This window comes from Calidris pugnax, unplaced genomic scaffold (genome assembly GCF_001431845.1).
Source record: "Calidris pugnax isolate Ruff unplaced genomic scaffold, ASM143184v1 scaffold24, whole genome shotgun sequence".
Classification (NCBI taxonomy): domain Eukaryota; kingdom Metazoa; phylum Chordata; class Aves; order Charadriiformes; family Scolopacidae; genus Calidris; species Calidris pugnax.
In genome coordinates this window covers 12,471,944-12,491,029 of record NW_015090922.1, presented here as the reverse complement: position 1 = coordinate 12,491,029, position 19,086 = coordinate 12,471,944, and the positions used below count along the sequence as shown (strand labels likewise).

Sequence of the window (19,086 nt, the reverse complement as noted above, 5' to 3'; positions counted from 1 at the left end):
CCACAGAGATTCCACAATCTCTGTGGGTTCCTGTTATTACAATATTTGAGCACTATCATGGGGAAAATTGCTTTCCTTGTATGTAATTAGAATTGTCCACATTCTAACCTGTGTACGTTGTCTCTTATTCTATTACTGTGCAGCTCAGGAAGGCGTAGAGAGCACGGAGTCAGACTTTTCTATTAGTAGTTGAAGACAGCAATTAATTCTCATCTTAGCCTTCGCTTTGTAAGGTGAAAAAGAACCTGAGAGTTCCACTTGCTTTTTAGTTTCAAATCAAACCGGGGTAGTTTGGTACTCAACGAAACTCACCTTTTTTATAGGCACATCCTTGACAATAGTGAGACCCTGGCTGATGGACAGAACTCTTACAAATCCGACATATTGCAAATTTGTTCTTTCCGTAAGGATCAAACCTGGGAAAAAGAAAAAGTATTTTATTTATCACCTAGAAATAAAGTAGTTCTTTTGCCTCATCCTAAAAAGCCTAAGCCAGAGGCCACAGACAGAAACTCCAGCAAAAACTATAATTTAGAAAAAGGACATTCAAAGATTATTACTAATAGGCTACACAAAGTCTACAGAGAAGCTCCCACTTTCCCCATTGAGAGAGACTTCCTGTGTTATGGACACAAACTTAACAAAAACTTAATTAAAAATGTGTCTTTTTGTTAAGATATACTATTTTGAACTTAAACACCTTCCAGCAGCACCTTGCCCCCTTGCATAATAGAATGTCCTCTGGACTTTAAGGAAATGCTCAAGAGATTGTACTGGCAATCTTCACATTGAAAATAAGCCTTGCCAGCTCCTCTCCTAACTAAAGCATCAAACCCTAGCAATTTCAGTGAGGACCGCAGCAAAACAGATGCCCAGACTCTATGATTCAGCAAAAAGCACCCACAAAATACTTATGGAGATACTTTTACCAACTAATCAAGTGTCATAATCCCAAAAATTATTTAAAAAAAACCCATATGTATGTTTTGGACAAGTTTTGAGCAGCTGCCCAGATACGCAGAAAACAGGCCTCTGTTACAGCAAACTGACTTTTTTAGCTGAAATCAGTATTAAATACTAACCTTGCCTTCTTTGAGGTCAATGCCTTGTTTTCATTTAACTTGCGGCCACCGCTTTCTACAAAAAGAATAAAACCATAAACCAATAAATTTCACACCTCCAAGCATACTTAAAAAAAGCTTACTTTAGAGCTTTTACACACGTGCAAATAAAGTCACTGTGAGAAATAAAACATATAGCACAGCTTTAAAGCACAGGACAACGCAATACTTTATCCTGTGCTTTCTGTATCATCATTCCACACAAAGGAAAGAAAAAACAACAAAACAGACAGACAAGTTCAATACAGAAGAGCTTAGGGTAACTAAGCTCCCAAGGTATTAAATTAGCTTGGGAAGGAAACTACAGGAGTTAGAAATTAACCTAACTCTTTCAAATCTTAGCCTGAAGACTGTAAGATAGCTCAGGTGTCTAACCAGCTTTAAGATAACTGAAAAACAAATGTTAAACCTCCCCGAGGTTACCTGTAGTGTTTCTCGCACCATCTTTCCACGTATCGGGAGTGATCACCGTACCGAGTTTCTTCTCGCCTACGTAAGGAAACATTACAAAGGGAGAAAAAATTAAAACAATGCTGCATTAATACCCACAACAAGCGCTTGCCTGAGGGAGAATGACAGAGACGTTCCCGCAACCACCACCTACAGCCCACCCTCTATAGCCCGGGACCCGCCGCTGCCGCTCGGCTCGGCTCAGGTGCCGCCCGGGACCCCCAAGGGGAAGGCAGTGGCTGAGGGCAGGGTAGGCCCCGGAGGCTGGGACAAGGCCGCCGCTCCCCCGGGACGCCCGTACTCACACTTCTCGCACACCATGGCTGCCGCCCCCCCCACCACAACAACAACGGCCGCTTCCGGATCCTCCCCGGAACTGACGTACGGGCGCGGCCGGTTTCCGTTGCCGGGCGGCCCCGCGGCGGCGGCTGCGGTAAGAGGCGGGCCGGCCCCTCGGCCCCTCACGGCCCGCGGCAGGTGTTCTCAGGATAGGCCGCGGCCTGAGGCCTGTCAGGAGGCCGCCCCGCCGCCTCCCGGCTGAGAGGGAGCGGTGAGGAGGCGCCCGGCCCGGGCGGTGGGGAAAGCCGGGGCGTGGCGTGGGTGAGGCGGTTCTTCCCGTCAGGAAGGGCGCCGGGCGGTGTGAGGGGTGCCGGTGCAGGGGGAGGCTACCAGTTTGATGCTGCCGTGTCCATGGGTCTGGGGTTCATTTTTTTTAGACGAGTGACCTTCTTCTGCCCCAGAATAGTAACTTTCAGCCCCAAACTAAGCTTAGAGCCCTGCCTGGCGTGGTGCGACTAGGAAAAGTCTTACCCCGTGGCGCTTGTGCTGTGTTGGAGTAACGGGGTGCGATTTGCTGTCTTGCAGGTGGCCGGTGAATAGGGAACACGATGAAAGAAGGAGAAATAAGGAGGCTTCTGGCTGCCAACCTCCTCTGTGTTTTTTCCATTGTGCTGACAGCAGTTCTTCCGGCTTTCTTCTGGAAAGGATTCACAGTTTTGGGAACACACCTCACGTGGCTGTGTATTTGTTCTGTCTGTGTTAGTACCCTTAATATAATTTTGCACTTAGTCTTTAGACCAAATCTGACTCCTAAGAGAAGTTCATTTGCTCACAAGGTAAGATTTTCATTCTTAAATTGCTACCAGACAATACGGAGGGGAAGCAAATTCTTTCAGTGAAATAATTGAATAAGAAAGAAGATGACAATTTTTGGTGGTAAATTCTTGTTTTCCATGAATGAGTTTGAGTGTAGCACCATTTGAAACAAGTTCTCCAATATTTTCACTGTGTTATGCTTTCTCTATCTGTACATAACCTGTTCAGGTGAGCAATTCTGTGTCTTTACTTTTTCATGTCAATATATTGTTTACAGTCCCAGCAATTGGTCTTCCAACAATTTGCATGGTAACAAAAATTAACGAAGTTGAATGGGTGCAGAACTCATTTAATAGTCCAGGCCTGACCTTCAGTGTTATGAAGAAAGTAATTACTGATAATTTCTACTATTATTTCTAATGACTTTAAAGGAAGTGAAATAACTTTTAGAATTTGAGACATAGAAGAGAGACTAGCCCATTACAATTTCAACAAAGTTGGTAAGTTTTAAAAAAATACGTGGAAAAGTATTAAAATGGCTACGTATACTTGAATTATGGAGTTTGCACACAGAAAAATCTAAATCTGGGAGAAACTTTTGTAGTTACAGTTTAAACAGGAACACTAAATCCCACTGAAATAGGTCTGCACAGAGCAAATTCGAAGCAGCACACAACCTCTTCAGGAATGGGGAAATACATTGGGATTTTGAAGTCAGTTGGATAGTCTTTTACTCCCAACCTGCAGAGTCAGACAAGACTTAGTGCTCTGATGTGGTGATTCTCAAAAATTTAAGCAGACGTCCCTGAAAGCAGTATCTTTGTGTGCAAGGCTTCTGTCTAGTTTTGCTGACGTAGGGGGATGTGAAATACACAAAATCATTATGGAAAACAAGTATTTTAACCACCTGTGATTTAAAAATGAAGCAGGCTTCATGTTCTAGGTGAGATTTCATCCCAGCCTAGCATAAGGAATAAATGTCAAAAAAAAGTGGTCAAGTGAAATTATGGATTTCCATTGGTGACCTGATCAGAACAGACCTAACCAGAACTGTTTATCAAGTGGCTATGCTTCTGTAAGATATAGTGAGTACTCAGAAACTGCTGTTTAAATTCATAGAAAATTGTATGTGTTTTGCACATTTGTAGAAAGTCACGGACATTGCTCAAGTGGATTTAGAATTTAAGATGCTAAGTTCAAAATGTAGTGATTTTTATTCCATATGTTTTTATTCCATTTGATTCTGAATGTCTTTTTCTTCCCCCGTATTATGTATTTTCTTGCTTTTAAATATTTTTTCACTTTCTGTAAAAGATGCCTTTTAATGAGTGGACATAACACTCAGATGTAAAACAGAAATGTAAAAATATCCAATAAAATTAACTCTGTTCATCTTGTCATTTCCAGTTATATTTTTTGTATGGTTGCCTTATTATAACAGGGGCATTTAAAAAAATTTAGGTGGAGTGTGATCATTTTTAGTTGATTATTTGAAGTATTAAATATAGAGAAAACTGTTTTGAAATATGCCATGCTATTATCATAGTGTGCTACAGCTGAAACTAAAGAAATAGTAGAGTACAATGCTAGTGATAACATAAGTAACATATATATAGTCAAAATCTTCTCTTTTCTTTTGAAACATTATTCTGATATTTTATTGCTCTTTTTTAGATATCCAGATTTCTAAAATGCTGTATATACTTTTTCATGTCTTGCATACTGTTTCATGCGATTATTGTTCTTTATGGAGCACCTCTCATAGAGTAAGTCAGAAGACCCTGTCTTTCCCTAAATGTTTTAAGGGGCAGTCCTCCTTGCAGATATTGGTATAAGTACTTGTATGTTTCCTGATACATGGGAAATGAAAGGATAAGCTCCTGGATGGGGGAAGAAAGAGGGCTGTTTTGAGTTTTGGGAGGCTTTGTTGTTTTTTGGGGTGGGCTTTTTTGTTGTTGTTTTTTGTTTGTTTGTTTAGAAGCTGTCTCTTACAATTTCTGTATATTAGGAGATGTGTTGTTCAAGACAGTTACAAACATCTCCTTTTACTTTAATATTTTTGTTAAGTATATGGGTACAAACATTTTTCCATGTTTTGTTTGGTCATTTTCCCAATAAGATTCTAAAACACACATCTTACATATTTTTCATCCTTTTGATATTAGTGTTTTAATCTTTAGGAATAATTAAAAAAGAAAAAATAAAAGGAGAGACATGAAGCAGCCTGATTTCTGAGAGAGATTCGAAGTTACTCTCTAACAATGGCATCATGTAATTTGGTTTTATGGTTGCTTCCACAACATCAAATTAGAAAAATAAATGGAATAATGAAGTAAATATCCAAGTGTACTTCAATTCAGAAGTAACGTTCTGTATGAGGTACTCCTGTGTTTTTTAAAATGTTACATGTATCAGGCATTTAAAATAATTGCTGAATTTCAGTCTTTGTTGAGATAACAACCAGATACCATAATTTTTTCAATTTTTCTTTACTGTTCTATAGAGTAAGAAAAAAGTACTTTATTCTTCTACATGAGGTTTAAGAAAGTATGCATGCTTTCACAAGTTGACTTGGATGGGGGAGGTGTGTGTTTTCCTAAATCTTGGAACTCTTAGAAGACATAGTGACTACCTCACTTAATTTTGTAATATCCCTTCTTTGTAGGTCAGTGACTGAGACGTTTTTGTTTGCAGTTCTTCTATCTACCTTTACTACTTTACAATGCTTGTGTATGCTGGGACCAAACATACAAGCATGGATACGGGTATTTAGTAAAAATGGGTAAGTTCTATTGCAAACTTTCTGATTTTACCCAGAATAGAAATGGACAGAATTGATGTAAACAATATATAATGGAATTTTTTTTGTAAAGAAAGGAGGATGTCTAGAATTATGGGTGTTTTTTATATCGGTAATTACAAGTTTATGACACTTTTCTGGCGAGGAAAATTATTATTTACATTGAACACGTTGATTCAGAAAAATAACTTCTCATTTTTGGTGTCCAGACACTAAATCTCACTTTATATGTGTGTTTGAAGGAAATAAAGTTTCAAACGCGCAATTTACTGATGTAAAGCCATTGTGCAATCCTTTATGATGGTTGCGAAATAAAGAGGAGACCTGAAACTGAACTTTAAAGGGAAACTCTTGCACCTGATCCAATAGTACCTTCCTGAACACAGCTTTTAAAGTAGGAATAACAATCCAGAACAAACACTATTTTAACAGTAATTTTAACTTGAATGTAATGGTGAAAATGATATATAATCTACTCTGGTCTTAAGTATGTAATGTTTACCCATGCTATTTTTCAGATTTCAAAGAAAGCTCTTTTCAGTGTCAGAGTTTTCAAGCGTTAATCTTTTTTCAAGAGTATGTTTAAAGTAAAATGAGCATTTTTACTTCATTTTCACCTCAGTGACAGCCATGACATTAGCATGCATCAAAGATAATGTATTTTTCAGAAGTATTCTATCTCTTCTGCCTTTTTTCACTCACTAAATAACACAATTTTTTGAAGATGGGGATGCTGAAACATAAAGAAGCCCCTCCCATACGCTTGAATTTAATAATTAGCTGTTAACATTCATTCCATTTTAATAGTTCATAAAGGTGAAGTTTCATCTCAAAAGAAAGTGAAAAGTTGTATAACACTGATAACCTATGGAGCTATTTTTGGTTTAAACTTCTGCAGAGGAGGACAAAAGTAGACTTCTTATAGTAGTTTCAGGTATTGACTTGTAGTTTATCTTGATTCTCAGCTTACTGAAAATTATGAATCCTTTTTCAGGTTAGTTATGCTTGGTTTTTTTATTTTCAGTGGAAGGGTTGAATAGTGTAATGGAAATGACACCTAGCAAGACTTTCATTAAAGCATGGAGTTGTTTAACCAAAACAAATCTTTGCTGATTCACTTAGTCGAGGTTTTGAAACTGGAAATAATAGTTGAATACAGATTTTTGTCAAGCAGATAGTTGTCAAGCAGTCTGTCTTTGTGCTAAGTTAGATTTTGAATGGCTGTAAACTTCTTTCTTTCCTAGTATAGATCTTGATGTTATTTCAGCACAATTATTGCATAGGAAACAGGGTTGTCTTATTTTGATATTTTTGCTGTGACAACTTGTACATCCTTCTTACTAGTGAGCCATGTGACAATCTCAATAAACCGTCTAATGATGACGTTTATTTAGACTAGCCTTTGAATGAAAATAAACTACAAAGAAAAATGGTATTGATTTCTATTTTTTTATGGATTGTAGCACACTGCTCTTTTAGATCTGTGGTTTTTTCATTTGATCTCATGAATGAGTTGGAACATCTTGCACTTAAGCATAAGCTGAGAGTAGGCATGATCTATTAAAAGATTGTCTCTAACTTAACCATGTGGAATGAGGTGGGGCTCTTTGAATGGAGGAGAAGGATGGGTAGCTAAGATCAGCACAGCTGTTTGTCTTGAAAGAAGACTTTAGCAAACTGAATTGCACTGGGACAGCAAGCTGGAAAGTCTGATTTAGAGTATAACTTAGGAATTTGTTTTAAAAATATCTGAATACAATTTAGACTTAAGTAATTACTGGCATTTATTTTTGGTGCAATACACGTGCAATATTTATAAGATCAAAATATGCGTGTGCTATTGACTTTGTGGAAAGACAGAAAGCAACTTCTGGGAAAATAAACTTTATCTTGACATAGAAAATGTAAATAAGAAACAGAAATTAATTAGCTGTTGCTCTGGATAGCTTTCTGCTATGTTTTAGGTGATCTGGTGTGAAAATACTGGTGCACGTCATTAATGTCTTGTCATAGGACTATTCATAAAGTTACATTCAAGTAACTTGCATGTAATCTATTGCATCCTACTAGCTATGGTACAACTGAGTCAGTCTGATTTAAATATTTTGCAAACTGCTTGCTTGTTCTAAGGAGGTGGTAGGTTTCTCTGTTTCCACTTGCAGCACTTGGAAGTGCAGTCACTGCTAGCAAAATCACTTCTAAGAGGGTTACTACAAGATCACTTTAAGAGCCCATGCCTCGAGGAAGTGGATTATATGTAATAACAAGTAATCTGTTACACTGCAGGGTTATTGTTCGTAGTATAAAGTTTGGGTTGTTGGCGTGGTGTTGTCTGGTTGTGTAGGGGTTTTTTTGTATGCATGAAACAAGTGTAGCTCAGACAGAAAATTGCACGCACTCCACATTTTCAAACTGAGTATGCTTTTGAATTGGAAATGTTGATTTGATGAATCAAATAGATTTATTTTTTTATTATTATCACTTTATTTTAGGAAGTTTGAAAAATTTGCACTTACCCACGTATTTATAGTCTATGCTCACATAAAATGTGAGAAAAGTAAGCTACATAAGAAAAACTTCAATTCTGAGTAATGAAGCTGTAAATAGGGTGCTCTTCATTCCGGCATAAAAGCCTTTAAGAAATCGGCTTTCAATTGCTGATTTTTATCAGTCTTTTTGGAGACTGTTTATTTCAAATCACTAGTCTGAGTAATTGTGTTGAATTTTCTGGTATAATAGCAGTTGTGTCATCTGGGTAGGAAATGGGTTTTATTTCGGAGCTTGTCAAAAAATTGTATAAAGCTATAATTTTAGGGCTCCTGGTTTTTATTTTGCCCATTTCATCACTTGTTTGGGAACTGCATAGTCTTACAGACTTGGAAATATTCTTTGTAAAGGTGGGCATGATCTAAGTGGTGTCCTGCCACAACGCAGAATTCCAGATCTTGCCTGTCCAAAAGCTGTCTTAGTAAACTTTTCTATGTTAACTAACCTCTTAATTAAGACATTACTAAAACCAGCACTTAATGTACTCTATTATTTATAGGTGTTAAATAATTACTTTAGGCTTTAAAAGTCCTTTTTGCCATTAGTGGTGATTTATCATCTTGAATATCGCTAGTTTTGCCTGCAGAATAGTTTTAGTTGTATAGAACTAGTTTATTCATAGTTTAAAAAAATTAAGAAACCTTTAAAACTTGAAGCTTATAAATGTTTCTGCAGTTGTTAGCTTCATGCAAATGATGTGATGGGTTAATGTCTTAAAGAATACCTGCAAAAATTCCAATAGTTCACATGCTGTGCAGAAAAGAGAATACTCAAAGCATTGTTGCTGCAGGATAATGTTGGAGGACAAGTTGGTCACATTTGAGTAGCCAGTGTCCATACTGAGGAGTGGTTGAATTAGAAACTCAGATGTTTGCCAAACTACCAATGTTTGTTCTCCACTCACGCACTGTGCCTTGCTAATTCTGTTGTTTGGCTTTTGGACTTGATCTGATACCTCCATATGGTGGAGCAGTATGTGTGTAGATTTACCAGATAAAATGTCTTTTGGGGTATAAATGTAGCTCAGTCAGTCCTTGGTGTATTCTGCTGGCTCTTTCACTGCTGTAAGGCTGTAGTGAATGTTCTCTTTCTCATGCTGCCTAACAGCTCTCTGCTTAGTTATTCAGCTTCTGAAAATAATTTACAATAATTTTCTATGTGGAGACTCCTGAAGTTTTCTAGTTAAATCAGGACCTTTCTCTTTAAAAAGAACTCTCAAGCCAGTTGGATTATGAGTTGAAATCAAGTGTTGTAAATTAGAGGTATGGGGTTATTGTAGAAGAAACAGTTCCAGTTTCTGCTCAAAATGTCAACACTGCACTGTAACTAGTATAATCTTTATGACCTTTGTTTTACAAACAATAAAAAAGTGTTTGCCTTACACTTGTGAGCCCTTCGGTCAGTATCAGATGCAGCAGTGGTTTATGTGTACTTGGAAGTAAAGTCAGAAATGTTAGGTTCTTCAGAACAAGGTCTAGGGTTAAAGTTTTCATGCCTGCAGCCTAAACAGCACGTACGTAGTTTGAAGTTTACTATTCAGTTAGTCTCCTAGCTATAAGAATGCCCATTTCTTTTCTTCTCTTGGTTAAAGTTTGGTTTCTGTTTATAATCTGAGATAGAGTGAACTTAAAAGATTCAGACCCTCTTACCTTACTGATTTGGAGCAGGGATTTGAACCCGGTTCTTCCGTCTCAGAACTGTGCCCTACTGTGTCCTGGACTTCGGTTCTTGTTTCTTAATTGGTGCTGAGCACTCAAATGTGTGGCTTGAGAAAAGCAAAGCAATCACTTGGTAAACTGATGATGGACAGTAAGTGCTTATCTATTAAACGGAAACCCAACTTTGCCAAAACTTTTGAAGTCAGTAGTGGTACACGGCTATGAACTGAGAACTGGAGTCATTAACGTTTTGTTATGATGTATGTGCCTTGATTGGTGATGCAAGAATTCTTTAGCATGCAGTAAATTTATCCTGCAGCCAGTGTACTTGAACTTGGATGCAATGTTACTGATGGGCTGCAACATTCACAGTGTTTCTTTTCAGTTGATGGAAATTTGCTTTAGAATATTCACATAGTGGACTTGTATTTTAAATATTAAATTGTCATAGTCATCATGTAACAACATGACTCCATCAGAGTACTTTGTGACTGTGCTTGAACTCTTGTATACAATCCCCCGCTACCCTTTTCTATCTGCTTTCCCACACAATGCACACAGTATCATTGTGATATTTTAACTTGCTCAATCAGTGTTTCAAGCTCAATAGGAGTATTTCCAGGTAAAATACATTAGCTTTTACAGTAAGCATTTCAAGGGAAAAAAAAAATCTCTGAATGTGTAATATAGAAAGATTATGATTATAGCTAAAATATTCAACTTATATTTTACATATAGTGTATATCTCTTAGGAGAAATCTGCATGCTATTTATCAGATATACTGATTTATTTTTATCTGTAGGCTCAAAAATCTTGGGAGAAATCAGATCTAGCGTTCTGACATGGTAACTTGAGCTTTTGAAATCTTATAACACACTGTTTTTACAGAGCTATGTCTATCTGGGAAAACAGTCTACAGATTACTACAATGTGCAGTATACTAGGAGCTTGGTTTGGAGCATTTCCTATTCCTCTTGACTGGGATCGGCCTTGGCAGGTTAGTATCTGCAGTTTTCTCATAAATATAAAAATATTAATTTTCTACATATGCACGCCATGCAAAATTGCTTTGAAACTGTACAGGTATATTGTACTTATTCATACGCTGTACCTACAGGGTTATGCCAAACATTTAAAAAGTTACTGGAAGCATCTATACTTACAGTATAAGGATGTAAAATGCAGAAGTATTACCTCCCTTTTTAATAAGTTCTTTGTTATAGATTTACTATTCTCTGTTGCATGCAAATCTTATTGTGAAATAGAGCTGTAAGGATTTTGATATGAAGAAGCTAGACAAGCAGGAGGAGAAATGTGAAATGATGAAATGCCTCCAAGTTTGTCTGCCTTCAGTCTGGTATCTTTTATTGTTTATGGGTAGGGAAGGAAAGATGCTTTCCTAGTGTTTTAGTTCTCCTCTGTCTTCCATAAAAGCACTTAAGAATGCACTTTAAATGGATTTGGATTGATTTGTGGAAATGGTGTGGCTGAAGCACTGTACGAAAAACTTACCTTCTGATTTCAAAGGCAGGCAAGCATTAGCTTTGTAGTTGCACAATAAAAATTGTGAAGCTGGCATTGCAGATTCTGTCTTTATAAATTCCAACATCTCTGCTATTTTCTTAATACTTTGGTTGGCATGGAGAAGCTATTCCATTAACTATAACTGAAGTCTGCAATTGCCATAAAATTATGACACTAGTAACACTTTTTCCTAATGTCCTCAGTGGATATTTTCTTTCCTCTGATTACCAAACTGATACGTGCTCAGCTGAATGCTATCTACCAGGCCTGTTCTTAAGCAGATGGTTTCAAAGGTTTCTTTCAGAAATCAGTATAACAGGTGATATGCTTTTCCCTCTGATATTGTAGAGACATTGTGGCTTACAGCTGCAATGGAAATTTGTCTTCCATAAGTAGCCAACAGCCTGCTTTTATGCCACCAGCCTTTCTTTACACCAGTGTACTGAGATACAAAGTTATTATTTTTGAAATAATAATAGAGGAGTAGGATAATACTTGAAGTAAAAAGAATCGGGTTTTCTTCCCTAAAAGCACTTGGTTTTACTCTTGTAAGATGTTTCATTGTCAATCTGGTGTAGGTATGTGTTGGCACTAGTTAATTGTTGATAGACGTGAATGTCACCCAAAAATCAAGGGATTCATTGAAATGCAATCTCTGATCTTCTAGTGAAGTCTCATTCACCTTCCTGTTCCAATGACAGGCAAGCATTTTTTTCTTGCTCAGCTTGGATTTTAAAATGGTGTGTCACATCTGGCAGGTTTTATTTTATTGCCATTCTTGCAGCCATGATTTGTCACAGTGTCTTCACTGTCATCTGGGCTTTGACTCCATCTAGAATTGTTTGTGAAAACTTGCATTTATATAGCATATTGTCATATTGGCATGTTGTCCATTTCTGTGCTTTATTCACATTTGTCAAAAAAAATCCAAATCCCTCTCTGTCTCCTCTTTGCTTGGTGTGAGCAAGCTACTCTTACGCATTGCAAGTAATAGAACTTGGGCATCTGGGATGGAAACAGTTGTGTGCATGAATAATAATTGCAGAAAATATCAGTCACCATTTAGGATTACCGTAAGTCTGTTTACATGTATTTTGGATTATATTCAGTAACCTAAATGTAATATTGAGTGCAATCTGATGCATCCAAGAAACTCGTGTGGGACTGCTGGATATGGTGCAGGACCTAAAAGAGACCCATCAGCTTTCAGAACAGTAGCTGGAGCCTAGATAGAATAGTGGAATGCCTAAAATTGTACTGGACATCCACATTTAGACAAATGAATCCCATATGACTACTCTGTCTCTTCTAGGCAGATGCACATACATGCACACGTGCGCACATATGCATAAAATCTCAGACTTTGCTAATAAGCTATGTATAAAATTGCCACCCTTTATGCACCAATGACATAAGGAAAACTTAATTATTAAGTCAGTAGGTTCTGACTAATAAAGGAAAGACACTTATAGATTAAGACAGATACTTTAAATACAGTTAATTTTTTACTTTATTGTCCGTTTTTCCATCTTGCAATGGCAGGAGACACAAGCTTGGTAATGGTCTGACAGCTTTTTCTGTTTGAAAACTCTTCCAAGTCAATAAAAGCCAGTATGACCGACAAAAGTTAAGCTCTAGAATCTATACTTAGACATCTGAAAAAGATATTACCTGATGCCCCAGAACAGCAAAACATCTGCAGAAACCTCAAATACCATAACTTGTCACTAGCTGTTTCTGAGCATGAATGCTCTCCAGAGAATTCAGGCAGCAGCAGAAACTGTAAACCTGCATTTTCCCTTTCCTTCACCATCTCCACCCTCATTTCTAACATACTCCTGATGCCAGAGTTGCCAGGGGAGAGTTTCTGACTATCAATTCCTGCATCAAAGCAATTTTCCTATGCCTAGATCCAGAACATTTGCTGCTGTGTTCTTTCCCTTGAGTTCCCCTCGTTTTTCTCTATCCCCACTTTTCTGCCCTTTAGGGTTTAAAATAGTGGTGTGGGGAAGGAAATCTTGCTTTCCATTTTGGGTCTGAACTGCTTGATCATTACTTCAATCATCATCCGAGCAACTTAAGAAAACGTTTTTGGAAAACTGCAGTTTTTAGAGCTTTTTTTTTTTTTTTTTTTTTAAGATCTGCTGTTTAAGGGGGAATGAAAGAAGTTATTTTTAAAATGTAATGTAGATTTTAAAGTCAAATTATCTCAGCAAAGCAACATACTGAAGCACCCAAATGGTAGCAAATCCTCAAGGTAGAGATGAACCTCTTTTAAAGTGGCTTGTTAAAGGTACTGTTCACAACTCTCAGAAGCTTTTAATCGCCTATTGATAATTTAATGTTTTTGTGAAGGTGATCTTTTAATTATTGGTCACCAAGACAGACTTAAAGTGAGGTGGCCATAGATTTTCAATAGTTGCCCAGGAAACACTGCTTCCTAGTCCAGCCAAAATGAGATACTGAGATTTGTGTGGATTGGGTTCTCTGGAAACACTGAACTTCATGCAACAGTTGACCTAAGTCTTGTCTTTCTGTGCCTGCTGAGTAGTATGGATTCAACAACGCACATATTGAGTCACATGTTACCACATGTGCATTGCTGTCCCAAACATTCAGAGCCAAGAGACATTTTTGTTGTTTTTCAGAAGCTCACTGAGAACTAGCAACGCAACCCCTTTTTGCAAGAGTGTTCCCTTTTGCTACCTGATGTCGGGTGACTGCAGAAACTCATAATAGATTCTTTCACTGTAGTAATGAAAAGAAGAGAGGTACTGTCTATGTTATCTTCAGCCTAAGGGAGGGTGAAGAAGAATGGCTGTCATAAAGGATTGTGCTGCTGGTCCAGATCTGCTTTGGGAAGAAAATCTGTAGTGCAGATTGCCTGTCTCCTGAGTGGCTGACCTAACCACTGCCTTACTGAACATAATAAAAAAACCAAAACACCTGTACATAATGCAGTTGCAGGAAGAAGTTCTTTATTTTAAAAACTATTAAAATTATTATAGTAATTTTTAGTATAATTAATTAAAAAATAATCCCCCAAAAGACACGGACTGGCTGTGTTTTGTGTAGAGCCTAGTCCAGCTGGAATGCTTATGGGAACACCTATAGATTAAGTCCATGCAAAGTCTGGGAAAAAAAATCATGTAGGCTTAAAAGTAATCAGAGCCCAGCCAAAACCAAATTACTTCTGGGAATCTGCATGAATAAAGTATTAAGCTGTCATGCATTTGACATCAGCTGTTTCTCGTATTAGCCTAAAAGCAGAGAGCTTGGGGATTACAGTTTTGGATTTACCCTTCTCAGATCCAAAAAGGGACTCAAACAGAATAACTTAGTCTTTGGACTGAAGAACCAGCTTTTGAGATAAGAACAGGTTTCATTAGTGATTGTTTTCCTTCTTGTACTTTAGACTTTTTGTAGTAAACCTTTTTTTTTTTTTTTTTTTTAAATCTGTAGTGGAAATGGTTATGCTTTAGAACAGAAAATGTGGTTTAAATCTTACTGTATGGTCAACACTAAAGTGATATTATCATTTTGGACAACTGTGTTTAGGCCTTTTTGCCTGTTTGTTGCAAAATCTGGTTATTATGTTTCTATTTGTTATGGTTAGTGTTTGTGGTGTAACAACATGTTATGGAAACAGCTGCATTTGTACCTTTAGCTATAAACAATTCATTAATTAAGAAGTATTATGGACAAAGCAAAATTGGTACAAGAACTGGATCAGTCAACAATAGTTGAGAAATATCACATGATGAAGGAAACCACAGGGTTGCTGCTGCCCTTGTGCTCTGTTTATAGCTCTGAAATGTCACAAGTTGGCAAATACATCTGACATTCAGCAGATGCAGAAATATGCTATCAGTTTGGAATTAAAAATGCTATTGCTATTCATTTAGCGCTGTTAGAAAAATCTAATAGTTAAGTACCGTGTGTTGAATTGGTATATTTTTCCATTTGATTAGGAATTCCACTTTAAACTGTAAAGAATTTCAGAGTGTCTACAGTCTATTTTTAAATTGACTGCAGTCCATTTTGGAGCGTGGAGTACGTAAAGCCACTTCTGTGAGGTCAGTTTTTGTTCACAGAAATGGCTTCAAATGGAAGTGGCCTGTAGTCACTCACCTGAAGCAAACAAGAGGTTGAAGGAAAGAAAGAGAGAATACTGAGGATGCTGGAATTCCAGTAGAATATTGATTAAAGCTGCCTACACTTTTCTGTAAGGCACCTGTTGTCTGAATTGCCACACTGATACATATGGCAGTTCTTCTCAAGTCACTTCATTGCTGCTTTGTGCCCTTAAAAGAAAAAGCAATTGGGGGCAATGGTAGTTTAATTTTTTGCTTATCTATTTCCCAGTCCTTAGCTGTCTGTATTGGGACTAGCATCACTTCCTGCAATCTTAACAGAAGAACTGAAAAGTTATATGGTAGTCATCCCTTTACATCACGGTTGAGATATATTAGTAGAAGCTGAGAAGTTTGTAGTACCATTACCTATGTCTTACCTGATCAGAAAATCAAGATCTCAACATGTCTTGTATCTCTTTCAATAGAATTTGTTTTTACTTCAAAGTACTTCAGAATTCTGTGGAGTAAACTTGGTTTGAAATTCATCATCAGGAGTTCCAATTCATTGCTAATGGCTAAAACCAAAATGCTACTTCATCCTGAGTTATTCATAAAACAAAGAAAGCATATTTGTTCTTTACACATACCTCTTGTGACACACAACAAAACTGAGATGAATACAGATGTCTCAGAAAATCTTCACTTTATTTTCCACGTTTATGTTTGAAAAATATTGCATACAGGGAATATTCAGATTACTGGGCCTGTCTACATTTAAAAATAATAATGTAAAATGCTTTTCTTTTTTGCATACAAAAACTTTTACACTAAGTAAATATTACTTAATAGGAACATACTATTGGTTTTGAAGTAAAATGACATTACTTATCTGAATAACATTTCAGATTGGAAATGAAAAGTATATAAAGCATTTATGTTAGAAATATAAAATATAATGCTGAAAGTCAGTTGGTATCCTGATGATTGATTGTTTTTCATTATTCTGTTGTTACTTAAAGTAATTTTTTAACATAATTTGGCCATGCCTCTTACTCCTCTACTAGTTTTTCAGAAAAATTTACTTTGTAATTATGCCAAACAGTTGTTCATTGGTCAGGGAGGCCTACTCTAAGGTTGTTCCTGATTATAGGTCTGCAGAATTAAACCTATCTCAGACAAAAGTAAAGATAGTTGCCTTACAGGAATGAAAGTTAGTGTCTACAGTAGCAGTTACATTTCTGTACTTAAAAAAAAAAAAAAAAAGCCAAAACCAAACCAACCAACCAAAAAAAACCTCACAAAAAAAACCCCCAAACTTTTCAAGACTTACTCTGCAAGACATATTTCAGTTTATTATAAGTGCCAGACTGGTAGAATAATTTTGCCAATGTTCTGAGATTACTATCTAATTCTTAAACAATTTTTAAAATACTTTGCAATGCTTAATTGTGGTCATTTAAATAAGGCTTAGTAAACCAATGTTCAAAAGGTTTGAAGAGTCGTACATCCATCTCTAGTTGGCTCTAGCCCTCTGATGCCCAGTGAGTACGTAAGGGTTACAGTTAGGACAGTTCTAGCAAAGAAATAGAGAAGAACTTCCTTTGTTACAGTTGCTCCATTTTTTTTCACATTACTTATTTGAAGTTGGTGGTGTACTTTTAGTAACAGCATGTGATTATGATCCTAGCTTCAAGTGTCATCTCAGAAGTGGCACCTTAAAACACAACACCACTGAAACAGAATGGCTGTTCTAGACAATGTTCAAAAGGTTTGAAGAGTCGTACATCCATCTCTAGTTGGCTCTAGCCCTCTGATGCCCAGTGAGTACGTAAGGGTTACAGTTAGGACAGTTCTAGCAAAGAAATAGAGAAGAACTTCCTTTGTTACAGTTGCTCCATTTTTTTTCACATTACTTATTTGAAGTTGGTGGTGTACTTTTAGTAACAGCATGTGATTATGATCCTAGCTTCAAGTGTCATCTCAGAAGTGGCACCTTAAAACACAACACCACTGAAACAGAATGGGATCATTTAGGCGTTACTAGACACATTGTGACACATCCTTTCTCTCCTCAGCCTGCAGAACAAGATGCTATAATTAAACAACAAAACCTTATCAGCATGCTTTATATGCGGTGGAACTAGTATTCCAGACACCCCATTCATCATTGACAGCAACTGCATTTTGGAAATTGTCAACTTCCTGGATTTCTTGCATTTTTTAATAACAGACTTTTAAAACATGTTCCTGGGTTTACTGTGTGCATGCCCACCCATCCATTTTGTAGCTTTATTTTGATCTGTAGTACCTGTTACAAATGATAAAAAGTGACTTTGAAACAATATTCTGCCTACAGTGGTTTCATATCATTAGGTAAAAGTGAAATTGATATATTCCCACTTCATACTGGATCCTACAAACCTAATAGGTAGTCCTTATATAACTCAAATTTGATTGACTGCCATGTAATTTAGCCAATATGACTGTAAATATTAGTCTAGATATCTCTCAGACATTTGTAACCTGAAAAATAACTGGTTACAGTTTTTGGTGGATACTTGCGTAAGCTGAAATAGGACTATAAACTTTCACACTACTTTGTTATTCTTAACACAGCTCAGAAAGTTTCCTCTTATATTTGCTTTTGGATCTACTATGTACTGTGAAAGTTTTGTTGTAAAATAAGTTGCTTTATGTGAGTAGAAGGGATAATACCCAGTGTTTGAATTTCTTTAAACAGGTAGAAGCTTGTTCCACTTCACTGTGGTTATCATTGTTTATTTAATGATAGGTTTTCTTAATGTAAGCCTTAATGGTGAGATCAAAGGCAGTTATGCTTGCTCTAACTTTAGAACACAAATCCACAAAACCAACTTCTAGTTACAAATGCCAGCCAGAAAAAAAAAACCTCACACTTTCTTCTCCTCGGCATGTGCTTGTCAACACACACATTCTGTACAACGTGATAAGACACTTTTAGTTAACATGTGCATGCAACCAAAATAGATTCAAGGCATGTACTCCAATTTTCAAGACAGTACAGACTAAACAACCAGGAATTTAAGGCATGTTAGAAACAGGGAAGGAAAGTAATTGTGCTCATTTATTCAGGTTTAAAATGAAACAAAGTTTTACATAGCTTTCTAATTGACAGGCAGAAATGGATCTTTTGAAATAGTAAGCATACAAAAAATCGAGTTTAGGAATATGAGAAAAGCACTCATCTAAAGAGTGGGACCAGTTTATTAAAAAAAAGTAAGTACAGTAGATTGTCTTACTGTATTTGCATTTGTGTAATTCAAGTTTCAGCAGTCAGCTGTTTACTTCATAATATCCTTAAAAACTTTACTAGGGTGTTGCTGCTCTGGCCTATAAGCATCTGGCCTTTATGTCTTTATCAATGTGTACATAATTCCCATTGCATGGGATGCAAGTTACAGATTTGTAAGAGGTGACAAACCTGTCATGCAGTCAGAATTCTGCTTTAAGTAACCACATGCACAGTAGAGCAGAGCTGCGTACCTTGCTGGGATCCTGCAACATGCTCTGCTTTCCATGCAATATGCTAAGCATTCTCACATCAGTTCATAGGTGTTCTAAGGAGTGCTGAGGAAACTAGCTCATTTATGTCCTGAAAGGCTGGCAATTCCTATTTTGAATCCTTATTCTTAAAATGAGTTCTAATATATAGTAGAAACCTTGCAGTTCTACAGTGTGTATTCAGCTAGCCTAAAGAAATCTCTTTAAAGTCCTATCATTGCTGCCAGATGAGAAAGCAAAAAAAAAAAAAAAAAACAAACTTAAATAGCAGAAG

The 19,086-nt window shown here is 36.8% G+C and overlaps 2 protein-coding genes across 5 annotated transcripts in view; one reads left to right on the top strand and one right to left on the bottom strand.

The window, feature by feature from the left end:
* Positions 1 to 1,961, bottom strand: part of CRIPT (cysteine-rich PDZ-binding protein) — a 32,289-nt gene extending 30,328 nt beyond the window's left edge. For both annotated transcript variants that reach the window (XM_014950564.1, XM_014950565.1), the window contains exons 1-4: positions 1,877 to 1,961; positions 1,545 to 1,610; positions 1,083 to 1,137; positions 313 to 416 (exon numbers count right to left, since the gene is read on the bottom strand). In XM_014950564.1, the coding sequence (XP_014806050.1) occupies positions 313 to 416; positions 1,083 to 1,137; positions 1,545 to 1,610; positions 1,877 to 1,892 (241 nt within the window). In that variant the 5' untranslated portion in view covers positions 1,893 to 1,961. The remainder of the gene's footprint in view (positions 1 to 312; positions 417 to 1,082; positions 1,138 to 1,544; positions 1,611 to 1,876) is intronic.
* Positions 1,956 to 19,086, top strand: part of PIGF (phosphatidylinositol glycan anchor biosynthesis class F) — a 21,259-nt gene continuing 4,128 nt past the window's right edge. Inside the window, exons 1-6 of one of the 3 annotated variants that reach the window (XM_014950563.1) lie at positions 1,988 to 2,121; positions 2,436 to 2,686; positions 4,341 to 4,432; positions 5,332 to 5,448; positions 10,561 to 10,669; positions 17,348 to 17,493. In XM_014950563.1, coding sequence (XP_014806049.1) covers positions 2,459 to 2,686; positions 4,341 to 4,432; positions 5,332 to 5,448; positions 10,561 to 10,669; positions 17,348 to 17,416 — 615 coding nt within the window. In that variant the 5' untranslated portion in view covers positions 1,988 to 2,121; positions 2,436 to 2,458 and the 3' untranslated portion in view covers positions 17,417 to 17,493. Of the gene's footprint in view, positions 2,122 to 2,435; positions 2,687 to 4,340; positions 4,433 to 5,331; positions 5,449 to 10,560; positions 10,670 to 17,347; positions 17,494 to 19,086 lie in introns of those variants that run through there. The other 2 variants (XM_014950562.1, XM_014950561.1) reach the window with 2 other exon arrangements.